The 14,585-nt window shown below is 47.4% G+C and overlaps 1 protein-coding gene across 4 annotated transcripts in view; it reads left to right on the top strand.

Annotated features, from left to right (window-relative positions):
- Positions 1-14,302, top strand: part of KLHL25 (kelch like family member 25) — a 35,227-nt gene extending 20,925 nt beyond the window's left edge. For 2 of the 4 annotated variants that reach the window (XM_035131632.2, XM_035131630.2), the window contains exons 2-3: positions 1,135-2,961; positions 11,120-14,302. In XM_035131632.2, the coding sequence (XP_034987523.2) occupies positions 1,152-2,921 (1,770 nt within the window). In that variant the 5' untranslated portion in view covers positions 1,135-1,151 and the 3' untranslated portion in view covers positions 2,922-2,961; positions 11,120-14,302. Of the gene's footprint in view, positions 1-1,109; positions 3,078-11,119 lie in introns of all 4 variants that reach the window. The other 2 variants (XR_004693582.2, XM_060282440.1) reach the window with 2 other exon arrangements.
- The last annotated feature ends 283 nt before the right edge of the window (positions 14,303-14,585 follow it).

Raw genomic sequence — 14,585 nt, forward strand, 5'->3', positions numbered from 1 at the left:
AAATATGTTAACAGGATTTTTCAGAGTGTTCAGATTGCAAAACTGAGCAGAGCACATGTCAAAAGGGTGCAGTCTCTGATTTATTAACTGCTGGAAATCAGAGTAGAATAAAAATCAAGACTATAATAAAGTGAAAATAATAACAATAAATTTAATAGCAAAGTTAAAAATAAGGATGATGAATAATAAACCTTTATTTGAAACACTCTCAAGTATTCCAAGCGTTTCCTAATTGGAATCTTTGCAGCAACCCTGTTAATTTAAGTCAGTACTGTGATCCCCCGTATTGCAGATGAGGGGATTGAGGCTTAGAGAGTAAATAACTAGCTGAATGGGGCAAACGAGATCCCTTGAGATGCGCAGTTTAGGCTGCATTGGATCTCCAGCTCAGAAGCTTATTCCTGGTTCAGCTGGACTTAAGGCCCTAACCAGGCCTGGCCTACCTATGAGGCAACTGCCTCAGATGGCAGGATTCACAGGAGCAGCAGACCCCGATGCAGAATTTTATTCGGTTCTTGTTCATATGATGTAGATAGCTGCTTTTCATTGATGTCACTGTTGGATCTGAAGAAGTGTGCATACACCTGAAAAACCCAGAACAAACTTAGTTGGTCTCTAAGGTGCTACTGGACAATTTTGTAATTTTTTATTTTATTTCGACTGTTGGAGATGGATTGAGTCATTCTCCCAGTTGCTCACCCTCGGCACCTCAAAATTGGAGGCATACTTCCATGGAAACAAAACGTTGCATTTACTGTAACTGTTTGGGGCAATATGCAATACATGTTTCTGGCTCATTTTCTTGAATGGCTCTTGGTAACGTACAAAATGCATGTCCCCACCCCCACCCCCTTTATCCTCACAACAACTTTGTGAGGCAGACTAGACGCTGTGACTAGTACAACGTTGTCTGCGGAGTCTTCCAGCTGTGGATGGGTTTGAAACTGGGTCTCCCTAGTGTTAGTTGAACTTTCTAACCACTATGCCACATTGGGTCTTGATCGCCCATGCTCCATTATTCTTGGTTTTTGTAGAGATGGGCCTGCATTGCTGAAACTCAGGTGGGGAAAAGCAGCAGGTGCCAATCTGTTCATTCCTCTGAAACTCAGAATTTCTATGTTCATTTTCCTGCAGATAGCAATCCAGTAGTCATGTCAGTCAGCGTCCATGAAAACCGCAAATCCCGAACGAGCACTGGTTCAATGAACATCTTGCTGTTCCACAAAGCCTCCCATCCAGATTGTGTCCTGTCTCACCTCAACACCATGAGGAAGCACTGCAAGTTCACTGACGTCACCCTCTGGGCCGGGAACAAGTCCTTTCCATGCCACCGGGCTGTGCTTGCAGCTGCCAGCAGGTACTTCGAAGCCATGTTTAGCAACGGCCTCCGCGAGAGCTTGGGCGACAAGGTAAATTTCCACGATAGCCTGCACCCAGAGGTGTTGGAGCTGCTTTTGGACTATGCTTACTCCTCCAAGATCATAATTAACGAGGAGAATGCAGAGTCCCTCCTGGAAGCCGGGGACATGTTGCAGTTCCAGGACGTCAGGGATGCAGCTGCTGAGTTCCTTGAGAAGAACCTGCACCCTTCCAACTGTCTGGGCATGATGGTCCTTTCAGATGCTCACCAGTGCAAGAGGCTCTATGAGCTTTCTTGGAGGATGTGCTTGGTTAACTTTGAGACAGTCCACAGAAACGAAGATTTCAATAACCTCTCCAAGGACACCCTGCTGGACTTGATTTCCAGCGACGAGCTGGAAATTGAGGATGAGGAGAAGGTCTTCAAGGCAGTCATGCAGTGGGTGAAGCATGACTTGGACAAGAGGAAGTCTTTCCTCCCGGAGATGTTGAAGAACGTGCGACTGGCCTTGCTGCCTTCCGAGTGCCTGAAGGAAGCCATGACCTACGAGGAACTGATCATGGCGGAAGACCAGAACAAGCAAATCATGGATGAAGCTCTTTGGTGCAAAAAGAAGATCCTGCAGAACGATGGGGTGGTCACCAGCCCCTGTGCCAGGCCTCGGAAGGCTGGGCACACTTTGCTCATCTTAGGGGGGCAGACGTTTATGTGTGACAAGGTTTACCAAGTAGACCACAAGGCGAAAGAGATCATTCCCAAAGCCGACCTCCCCAGCCCTCGAAAAGAGTTCAGCGCCTGCGCCATTGGCTGCAAAGTCTACATCACTGGAGGCAGGGGCTCCGAAAATGGGGTCTCCAAGGATGTCTGGGTCTACGACACAGTGAACGAGGAGTGGTCCAAAGCTGCCCCGATGCTCATCGCTCGCTTTGGACATGGCTCGGCCGAACTGGAAAACTGCCTCTACGTCGTCGGTGGACACACCGCTGTGGCCGGGGTCTTCCCAGCCTCTCCTTCTGTTTCGCTGAAGCAGGTGGAGAAGTACGACCCTCTCGCCAACAAGTGGACCATGGTGGCCCCTCTGAGGGATGGCGTCAGCAACGCGGCTGTCGTCAGCGCGAGGCTGAAGCTCTACGTCTTTGGTGGGACCAGCATCCACCGCGATATGGTGTCCAAGGTCCAGTGCTACGACCCGGTGGAGAACCGGTGGACCATCAAAGCCCAGTGCCCCCAGCCCTGGCGCTACACGGCGGGCGCTGTCTTGGGTAGCCAGATCTTTATCATGGGTGGAGACACGGAGTACACGGCGGCCTCCGCCTACCGCTTTGACTGCGAAACGGACCAGTGGTCGCGGATTGGGGACATGACGGCCAAGCGGATGTCCTGTCACGCTTTGGCTTCTGGGAACAAGCTTTATGTGGTGGGCGGCTACTTTGGGACGCAGAGGTGCAAGACGCTGGATTGTTACGACCCGACCTCAGACACCTGGAACTGCATTACCACTGTGCCTTACTCTCTCATCCCGACAGCATTTGTTAGCACTTGGAAACACTTACCGGCTTGAGGCACACAGTCTGCAGGCAAGAACTGAGGAGCTTGAGGAGGTAAGGTATCTTAATGGAAGTTTCTGCTGATGCCTGCAGATTCCTCTTTTGCATGGACTTCTAGACAGGAACCCCAGAAGCTTAACAAATATAAAAGATGTGACAACCCTGCAAAGGTGTGTATTTTGATGGCGTCTTTGCTCTTGTACCATGACAAACTATTTATTTATTTGAGTTTTGTTTTGTTTTTTAAAAAAATATTCAACTTTTCTAGGGTGAGTTTATAAAAGCAACAACTAGAGACTTTTTGTGGGGTGGATGGGAACTGTGCTAAAAGCGTTCCAAGCAGAAATAAAAATGCCCTAGTGATTGCCAGCTCTTGAGGGGGTTATATTTCTTTGCTGTGGCTAGAGGCCCAGTTGGCTCGTTGGCACAGAGCACCTTCCATCAGCTTTGGCTAGTAGCCCAGCTGCACCCCTACCTATCTGGACAGGGATAGCCTAACTTCTGTCATCTGGTAACATCTAGGGGCGAGTCTACACACAGGAGAAAAACCTGCTATAAACACAGTGGTACCTCAGGTTACAAACACTTCGGGTTACAAACACTTTGAGTTACAAACTCCGCTAACCTCAGGTTGAAAACTTTGCCCCAGGATGAGAACGGAAATAATGCACCGGCGGCGGGAGGCCCCATTAGCGAAAGCGCACCTCAGGTTAAGAACGGTTTCGGGTTAAGAACAGACCTCCAGCACAAATTAAGTTCGTAACCTGAGGTACCACTGTAAGTCACAAATTAAATCGTTATAACAAAAGAAAAGAAAAACGCTATGGAAAATTGTGTACTGTATATTCCGGCGTATAAGACGGCTTTTGAACCCAGGAAAATCTTTTCAAAAGTTGGGGGGCCGTCTTATACGCCTGGTACAAGAATCTGCGGGCACTGCATACGGTGGGGAGTGCCTAGAAACGGCCGCGGCCGCATCCCCACTCTCCTCTCTATGGCTTTTCCCTTTTCGCTGGCTCTCCTGGCCTCGATTCTCTGCCTCTCTATCTCTTTCCTCTCTATGGTTTCTTTTCCCCTAGATTCTCTGCCCCCCCCCTCTCTCTCCTCTCTCCTCTCTCCTCTCTCTGGCTTATTTTCCCCTCTCAATAACTTTTAAAAAAATCCACCATTTCCCCTGCTGCAGACTTGAGTGCTGGAGAAGACAGCCTCCCTTCCCTGGCGAGCATATCCCAAACTCTATATTCCAACTTGAAAATTAGGGGGTCATCTTATACGCCCAGTCACCTTATACGCCAGAATATATGGTAGATTTTTTTTTTACTTTCCAGCACCGTCTAGTGTTGCATGTTTATAACGCATTCAAAACACGGTTTCTTTCCCAGTGTAGCAACCCATAGTTAGATTACTGCAACACATTGCATGTTAGGCTGCCATTGAAAACAGTTTGTAAACTTCAGCCAGTTCAGAATTCAGCAGCCAAGTTACTCACCGTGGCAGGATGTTTTGAGCATAGGACGTCAGTCCTGGCCTAGCTTTACTGGCTGCCAATTGGTACCTGGGCCCCATTCAAAGTGCTCATTTTGACTTACAAAGCCTTAAATACACCAGAACTGCCTTCCATCAAGGACTGTCTTTCCCCATATGAACCAACCACATCAATGAGCTTGAGAAGGCCTGGTTAAGCTTGCTGTCCTCTTTGGGGTTCTAACACAGAAAGAAGAGGTCTGCTCTGCCCTGAAGCAGCTGCTTGCTGCTATGGGACTGCCCTGTGTTTCCCCCAGTTCCAGCCTCCAGTCCTTTAACACCCCCATTGCTGCTGCCCCTTCCCACTCCCTCCCCTCCACACAGCACTGCCTGACAGCTGACACAGCCACTTCAGCATCTAATTAACTGCCGCTTAGCTATTAAATACTGCTGCAGAACGCATTGAGGAGTCCATCTTTTCTCCAGCTCGGGTTACAGGGCTTCCCCTTAAGAGCTGCTTTCTCACCGGAGATTAATTTTACGGGCCTGCCATGCAGCTGCGTCCCACCTACTGAAGGGCCAGGCTGCTTGTATCAGTGGCAGCCAGTGCTGAGGATAACAGCTGGTGGTTTAGTTCTCCAGAAGAAAAAGGCCCAAGCTTTCGCCGTTTCTTAACAGAAAGAGGTTTCCACCAGGAAAGCTGTTCCAGCCAGGTATAAGTTGTCACAAAATGCTCTCACATACCAATACATATTAGTTTGTAATTATCCTTTCCTTCTGCCCCTGCACTGTCCCTCAATAACGTCAAGTCCCAGAATGGGAAGTCTTCTGAACAGCAAAATACCTAGGGTATTCAAACCACCTTCATGGGGATACTCTGCCCTAAAAGGGTTGAGAATGACATAGTTTTACACCTTAAATGTTTGGGCCAGATTTTCCCGGGGGCTTCAGGCTACCTCTGCGGACAAACAGAATCATAGAATCGTAGAGTTGGAAGAGACCACAAGGGCCATCCAGTCCAACCCCCTGCTGAGCAGGAAACGCCATCAAAGCATTCTTGACATATGCCTGTCAAGCCTCTGCTTAAAGACCTCCAAAGAAGGAGACTCCACCACACCCCTTGGTAACAAATTCCACTGCCAAACAGCTCTTACTGTCAGGAAGTTCTTCCTAATGTTTAGGTGGAATCTTCTTTCTTGTAGTTTGAATCCATTGCTCCGTGTCCGCTTCTCTGGAGCAGCAAAAAACAACCTTTCTCCCTCCTCTATATGACATCCTTTCATATATTTGAACATGGCTATCATATCACCCCTTAACCTTCTCTTCTCCAGGCTAAACACACCCAGGTTCTTGGGCTTTTTTTTATAAGCAAAACTGTTGTGTCCCCAATGTGCTCTGTAGTTTAGCAGCAAAAATTGTGCCAAAGAGCAGTGAAAAACCAAAGTTGAAACAGCTGGAAAAACAGTGATGAAGTGCTTGCTGAAATATACACTTCTGTTTCTTTGCCGTTTACATGTATATACATGCACACACATACCTTTAATGTCAGTGATGGGGAAACCGCTGGCCTTCAGATGTTGCTTGATACGAGCTCCCATCAGCCCCAGCAAGTTCATCCATGATGGAGTTGCAGGTTCTCTTCCTTCCCCAGTATGTTTTCACAAACAGAGCTTGTCCCCTGCAATTAGTACTGGGGCAGGAATGATATTGGCAGAGTCAGATAGGATGCCTCTGCCTTTTTTTTTTTTTTTGCAAAAGAGAGGGCCTCCATTTCAAATCGAAATGTCGTATCCTCTCTACAAACTCCTCGAAGTCTAAACTTGGTGCTTGTGCGCTGTGAAAAGATATGCAACTCTTCAATCACACTTTCTCAATAAAGGGACCTCTACCTATTTTCTGACTACAACTCTCATCTGACCCGACCAGTGTGGCCTGTAGCTGATAGAAGTTGTAGTTGACAACATTTGGATGTGACCAGGCTGGGAAGGTTGTCCTAAACTTTCAAGATCTTTCTTGGAGGTTTGTAAATCTGAGCCAGAGATGAGCAGCAGGAGCTGGAAGTTCTTGCTGATCTCTGCAGAAACCTGGGGTGGGGTTTTCAAACTTCTGCCTTAACTGGCTTTCTCACTTACAAATTGGCTTCCTAAGGGCTTGGGTTCCTTGTAGTACCAGCAAGCATTCATCCATTCAACTTCTCGCTACTTTCTGTCCTCCAAGAGCTGCTGCATGATCAGATCAGCACTTGCCAGTACCCCCAGGAGCCTGTCCTGTCTCTTCTTTAGAAGTGATTTAAAATAAAACAAAGAGAGACTGGAATAGTCTATGATGATATCGACAAATTGAACCATTGCCCCTGTAATGTATATATGTAATAATGTTGGCTATAAAGGAGGAGTGTGAACTGGATTGCCTTTCCCCTGGTGTTAATCGCATTAGATCATATTTCAGAATGAATTCTCATTTGCTGACCAGAACATCGTGTGACACTAATTTATTGCGCAGGCAGTAATTCTGCAGATTAACTCTGATTAACATTGTGAAAGTAAAGCCCAGATGTGCTTTCCAAACACAGCACGGTGTCCTAGATTCCGGGCTGTAAACTGTCTGCTGGTGCTCCATAAAAAATGGATTTCAGGTTATATTGGCTCACCATCCCACTGCTCTCCTCGACGCTCACATGATTACCTCTCCAACCACCTCTTCCATTTACAATAAAACTCTCCTTTTCGCTTGTTATTTTACTATGTAAAAAAAACACAGCCTAAATGAGCGTTCCCCAACCTGGTGCCCTCCACATGTTTTGCGGTGACCACAATTCCAATCGGTGGGAGCTGATGGGCGTTGCAGGCCAAAATATCTGGAAGGCACCAGGTTAGCAAAGGTTGGCCTCGAAAACCAGTTACCAAACTAGTACGATTTTGTTGGCATAGCTTGGAAGAAGAGTGAGGATATGGTGCTGAACTTCTGGCTCCTTTGCCAATCAACCCATTTACAGTTAAGCAACCCATGGGCCTCAGGGAGTTCAAACACCACGAGTAATTAATTACTCCCCGTGAGTCATCTGCTTTGAAAAGCTGCCAGTCGTGAAACTCTGCAAGAAGCTAGCTGACTGGCAAGTGAGGCACTCCGGCATTTCCAGTTCATTTGGCACATTTCTGCATTTGGATCTGCCCAGGATCCAACCGCACAACTCACCTGTCCTCCCTCCCTCCATTTGTAGAAATCTTATTTTCCTCCTCTGGGGCTGTAAAGCCTGCTGAATGTACCAACTTGTGTCTTATCTTATTCCATTCCCTCCCTAAGAAGCCCAGCTGGATCAAACCAAAAGTTCATCCAGCCCAGCATCCTGTTCTCACAGTGGCCAGCCAGATGCTTATGGGAAGCATGCAAGCAAGACTCTGACCACTTGTGGTTTCCAGCAACTACTGTATAATAATAATAAAATGATGGTGATGATGATGATTGATTGATTTATACCCCGCCCATCTGGCTGGGTTTCCCCAGCCCTTCTGGGCGGCTTCCAGCAAAATATTAAAATACAATAATTCATCGAACATAAAAAAAACTTGCCTAAGCAGGGCTGCCTTCAGATGTCTTCTAAAAGTCAGATAGTTGCTTATTTCCTTGCCATCTGAAGGGAGGGTGTTCCACAGGGCGGGTGCCACTACCGAGAAGGCCGTCTGCCTGGTTCTCTGTAACTTTGCTTCTCGCAGGGAGGGAGCCGCCAGTAGGCCCTTGGTACTGGATCTCAGTGCCTGGGCTGAACAATGGGGGTGGAGACGCTCCTTCAGGTATACTGGTTTGCCAAAGCATACTGCATCTGACAGAGGAAACTCTCCAGGGTTACAGGCCGGGAACATTCCCAGTCTTACCTGGAGATGCTAGGGATTGAACCTGGGACCCCGTGCATGCAAAGCAGAAGCTCTATCACTGAGCTACAGCCCTTCTCCAACTAGTACTCATTGAGAGCCTCGAGCAGTCCTCACCTAGATGGAGGGGGATTTTGTGTTACTCAGTCACACACAGTGAAGTCCCTGACAGCCAAAGAACTGACAGCTCTCGGCATCCCAGATTTGCTTTCCCTTTCCATCCATTTTAGGCTTCCCTTTGTCTTGCATCCTCTCCCTTTTCCAGACTCCTCCTTTTCTACCCTTCCTCACCTGCTCTGCTCCTTGGTAGCTTCTACACAAGCTCATCCAACAAAGAGCCAGAGGACCTTTAGTTTTAGAGCAGCTCCGCCAGCAAAAGCTAGAGCCCCACCTGCCTCTGACATCAGGGCAGTTCAGCCAATCGTCACCTCAACATTCCTCAGCTGCTGCGAATCCGCATTGTCAGGCGGCTTGAGGTGCAGTGCCTCGCAAGGAGGAATTAACTGGAATGTCCTCTGTAACCTCGGTGGTAGAAGACTGGCTGCAGAAAATGGGCTGGTTCTACCGAGCAGATGGTTGTCTCCAGAGCCTGTTTATCAAGCCAAGCTGGGCAGGAGTGGCTGCCTTTGGGAAACAAGGTGTTGTGCAAACTAAGCTCTAGCCAAGTCTGGATTGGAATCATAGGTAGGACACAAGCACCAGCACAGAGCACTCTTACGCAGAAATAAGAAAGAAAGAAAAAGGCAACTCCACTCCTTCCTAACATGATGGTCCTGTGCCCAGCAGCATGGGTTGGGGTTTCTGAATATTCCAGGGAACTCTCCAGGTATGCAGAAGATATATTAGTTTGCATTAAAAAGCCCAAATAAACCCCAATGGTCTGATGAGGACTAGGAGCATGCAATCCCCTGCAGAAGCCACGGAACACACAGCATTCAAACCCATCTGCATGGTGTATTTAAAGCGGTATCCTTCCACTTTAAATAGTCATGGCTTCCCTCAAAGAATCCTGGGAACTGTAGTTTGTCATGGGTGCTGCGAGTACTTAGGAGGCACCCCCCCAATTCGCCTCACACTTAACAATTCCCAGGATTCCATGGGAAGAGGAATTGGTTGTTAAACCACACTGTGAATTGTAGCTCTTCGAAGGGAATAGGGGTCTTCTCACAGCTCTCAGGACCCTTAGCAAACTACCGTACTAAGTCATGCAAACAGTTCATATCAACGGCTTGTTGCCAGCTTTTCGATTTGAAAGATTCTGGCCCCCTCAGCCCGGTGACTCTGAGCATGTGCAAAATGAAATTATTCTGCCTGGAACAAGAGAAGTTTTAGTTTGTTAGAACTAAACAAACTAAATGGATTGGGGGGGGGCGTTAACAAAAATGGAATTTACTGAACTTGCATTCAGCTCTTCTGCCTGTGCTTAAGGCAGCAAACAACCCAGACACAAAACACACAAGTAAAATGGCAAGACGTATAATTAAAAACATGAAAAGGAGTAGCACTTGCAAAGAGTCCAGTCATCAAAATCTTAGCAAGCTCCGGTAACCAAAAATTTAAAACATAGGTCCTGAAGCAACATAGTCCTGAAAATCTAAATGCTGTGACAAAGAGATAGGCGGCCTCACAGTAACTTCTGAAACAGTGATGGGGAATTTGTGGTCTTCCAGATGTTTCTACCATGCTGGCTGGGGCTGATGGGAGCTGGAGTCCATCAACATCTGGAGGGTCACAGGTCACCCACCCTGAGATGATGATGATTAAAATAAAATAAAATAAAATAAAAATATATCCCCCCCCAAAAAAAAAAAATCCGGGCGGCTCCCATCAGATAAAAAACAGAAAAAATGTCAAATTAACCCATAAGAAAGGAGGGCAGCAGGGGCCTTTAAGCTGCACATCCAGAGTTTGCACCTGAAAAGCAGACTGAGCTGGCCAACAGGGCACCTGGTCAGAGTCCTCTTTAAATGGGCATTTCCATTTATATCATAGTAATGAGTTCCAATCATCAGGGACCCAGGTGGCGCTGTGGTTAAACCACTGAGCCTAGGGTTTGCTGATCAGTAGGTCGGCGGTTCGAATCCCTGTGACGGGGTGAGCTCCTGTTGCTTGTTCCCAGCTCCTGCCAACCTAGCAGTTCGAAAGCACGTCAAAATGCAAGTAGATAAATAGGAACCGCTACAGCGGGAAGGTAAACGGCGTTTCCATGTGCTGCTCTGGTTTGCCAGAAGCGGCTTTGTCATGCTGGCCACATGACCTGGAAGCTATACGCCGGCTCCCTCGGCCAATAATGCGAGATGAGCGCGCAACCCCAGAGTCGGTCACGACTGGACCTAATGGTCAGGGGTCCTTTTTAATGATTTTACCTTTTTAATTATTTTACCTTTTTAATGATTTCCAAAGGTTTGTCCATGCCTCTAAATGAGCACATTTAATGCAAATCCCCGTGGTCTTCTGACAACTTCTTTTGGAGATACATAAGGGGCCACCCTAAGTGAAGGGACTCAGTTGCTATGCAGTTCTAATCTCTGGACACAAGATGGAGGGCTGACTCTGGACTCTGGGCTGGTGCCATTTTGCTTCGTGGAGGGCAGCTCGATTTGCTGGTGTTGACGCATGAGATCAGATAGCTGGGAGAAGGAAAGCAACTAGTCCCATTGTTGGTAGGTGACTGGGAGGCGGACTGAGAGAACGAGGATTGGGCAGTCCATTTCTCTGAGGTGGTTCCTGCAAGCTTTAGTTTGTTGTCCAAAATACAGGCCTTTCTGGAAACACAGGCCTTCCCCAACCAGGTGTCCTCCAGATACTTTGGACTCAAGGTAGCACATGAGTAGTTGTGTGGTCAGGATACTAACGTGTTATTCCCTCTCTCCCCACAGATAGCGACACTGAATTTGTATGTCAGTAGTGATACTGGAATTTGCACAAGTGGCTACTGGTCTACCGCCTCCCACAGGGCTCATTCCTCTCGCTGCCTCAGTATGGGGAGGGGTGTCAGGCTGCTCCAAGAAGTAACCAGATGGATGGATGGGGAGCCTGAGCAAATCATATTGCTTCGCTCGAAGGTAAAGGGAGCACCGCACTGCGGACATCCTTCGATGGCAGCAGCTTTGCCAGCGCCACACGGGTGCCATGTTGGCACCAGGCTGGGTTTGGAAGAGAGCCCAGTAAGTGAAGGGACTGAAAAGCCTCAGCGTCTTTCCTCAGACAAAGGAAGCCTTTCAAGGACTTCAGGAACTCGTCTCTCGGCAGCACCACATGATTGAAGCACAGGCACCTCTGCAAGGGCTAGATTTGTGTTGAGTCGTTTTGGGAAAAAAGAAGCACGTCTTTCTTTGTACTACTTTGATGGTTCCCCTGGAGTTCTGACAATTTTAATAAAAGCTCTTTGGGAAGCTGTCTGCTTTGGACGGGGCTTCTTCTTTTTGAAGTACACCTGATGGAGGGATAATGACAGGGCTAGTGAAGCGGTAATTGCCGTACAAACACACTGTTCCCTGGTATGGTACAACCTGCAAAACACCACCGCAGAAATCGAATGAAGCAAAAGCGAGGTTGGGTGGGAAGAGGGACAAATACTGAGGCCCTGCTGCAGAACCTGGGAGGGTTAGAGTTAAGCCCTTGTACCTAGGCAACTTCTGTGGGCACAGGGGCACTCTTGAAGTGCCCGCAACATCTCATTGTCCCTGCCAGGACCTCCTTCAGCACCCATGAAATATGCCCTCAAAAATACACAGCTCATGATTTGGCTCTCCCTTCTCTGTTCCTGTTTGCACCGGCGCTCAGCCTATCATGCGTTAAATGTGCCCACATTTCACCCAATGCCAGGATAGCACCAGCCCTTCCTTCCGTAGAGGTCAAATAGCGTCTTTGTGAGTGAGCTTGGTGGTAGCCTCTTTTTCCCATTGATAGGATGACTGCACCCTTTCGTCCTCTGGTCTGCTCCTTTGGGTGTGGTTCCCATTTTATACAATGCCACACACTCTACAATAGCCATTTTGTCACTGGCACCCCCCACAAATGTCACTCAAGTGTCCCACTCCTGTGCTGCAAAGATGGGAGCCTGTGTTGTGTAGCTGGGCTAGGATGGGTTAGGAAAGGGACCCAGGTTCAAATCTCTACACGACTCTGAAGTTTACTGGGGAAACCTGGGCCAGATAGTCTCTCAGCTTCACCGACCTTACTAAAAGTTGTTGTGAGGATAACATGGGGATGTGGGGACCATTTATGTCACCTAAGATTCTTGGATCTCTTGGATCCCCTCTCTGTTCTCTGTTCCTCTTCTATGGAGCTACTTCTGTACTCCTCTCTTTGTAATTATTTATTTTATACAAACACATTATTCTTTTTTAAAAAGAAACACCCTAAATCTGAAGAGGTAGTTTAAATTACGGTATGCAAAGGAATTCAAACACATGCGAACATATTTAATTTCCAAGATTCTGAACGCAAAGTTTAACATTCCTTTGCAAAGAATTTAAGCAAGCACCTATGTGTTTGGGGTTTTGTTTGTATTTTAATAATCTTACAAAATACACAACATAAATAAATTTATTTATATGTCACTGAATGCTCAAATAGGCTCCTAAGCAGTTTACAAATATCCATAATTAAAATGCACGATCAGATTATTGCACAGGTAAAATAACAATTCAAAAAGGAGACTTGGGTGCATTGCAAAAGATATACAACAGATTAACGTTTTGGGTTTTTTTAAACCTAGTTTTTCTCTTCTGCCTTGAAAGGCCCTGGCAGGGAGAAGGTTGGGGGAAGAGGGGTGTTACTGGGTCACTTTGGAGGACAAAAAAAAATGAGAGGTTATTTCTTCCTCTTTAATCTTTAGACTGGTGTTGGCCCAAAAAACCAATTCAGAGGCGATTGGCAAAAGCAAGAGTAGTCCCCCACAGTCTGTTGCTAAGGGATTAAGTAGGAGGCCGGGGGGGGGGGGGGCACAAAAGATCCTTAGCAATAGCTGAATAATAAGGTTCAGCCTGAGGGACATTTTGGTTAATGCTTTGGGGAGGGGGAAAAAGAAAGGCTGCATGCTAATACCCAGCCCCAGATTTATTCTCCAGGCTGAAAACAAAGAGCATTTTGTAAACAATGATGGGTTGTCTGCCTTTCGGGGTCAACTGCTTACCCCTTTCTCATGCCCCATGTCCCGGCTGGCTGCATTCAAGTTGACTGAAAATAGGGATCAATCTCTGGCATCGTTCCTAGAACATGAGTGTAGCCGAGTATGGCCATCTCGTCCTGTAAGATCAGGCTGCTCAAATTTATCTCCCATGATGCACAGAAGTGTGAGGTGGCCATTGCTGTCCTAGGCCCCATTTGCAACATACACTGAAAATTCACACAATGACACCACTTCAATAGACATTGCCACCACCCCACCCCCGGCCTGGCAAAGAATCCTGGAAACTAGTTAGTTAAGGGTGCTGGCATGTTATGCCACACCAATAATACTGTCCGCGGAGGCCCCAAATCGGGACATCAAATGTGTCTCATTAGTTGCAGAGTGAAAGTGAGATTCGCAATAAAAAGAGGAGTATTACCAGCAGTGAAAATTCATAGACCAAGCCTATTAGTCTCCAACTTTGCCAGCTCATTACCAGGCAGCAGTGAGGACAAGGGCTGCAAATTCATCGATTTCAAGGTTTGCTCTGTGCTGGGTTCCTAAAGTGCGAACGTCCTACGCTGTACCCAGACAGGCCAAGAATTACACAGAAAAGCAGAGGAGAAAATGGCATTGTCCACGCTCATCTTTTCCCTTTCATCAGGGTCCATTAAATGAAGCAAAGCTAGGGACTGCCTGCCTCTCGAAACAGCCACGTGAATCCCAAGTCGAGTAACTTGTGGCACGGTCACAACCAAAGCAGCTGTCATTTCCAGCGAACCCAACAGCCGCCTGCTTGAACTAATCCCATCTTCACGCTGCCAGCATTCTTTGTGTCCTCGGCTCTCCTAGGCAAAGGTGATGCGCTCCACCACTGGTTCCCTTCCATCGACAAAAAGAGGCCTCTAAAACCCAGCTCAAGGGGTTAACCCAGGTTACACACACACACACACACACACACACACTACAAGGGAAAGGAGTGAAGCATTAGAAGTGATGAACCTAAGGCAGTTTCCTAAGGCCTAAAGCACTTTTCCCATGGGGAGTTGTTGTGGTCCATAAGGACTTACGAAGAGCCCTGCTACATCGTACCCAAGGCATAGCTGCCAAGTACCCCGTTTTCCCTGGGAAACCCCCTGTATTTTCTTACCGTTTCCCGCAGGTGTCCCGAATGGCAAAATACCCCTTATTCCCTCCGGATTACGGAGCTCCTGCCGGCGGCCATTTTC

This window comes from Zootoca vivipara, chromosome 14, assembly GCF_963506605.1.
Source record: "Zootoca vivipara chromosome 14, rZooViv1.1, whole genome shotgun sequence".
NCBI classification, from domain to species: domain Eukaryota; kingdom Metazoa; phylum Chordata; class Lepidosauria; order Squamata; family Lacertidae; genus Zootoca; species Zootoca vivipara.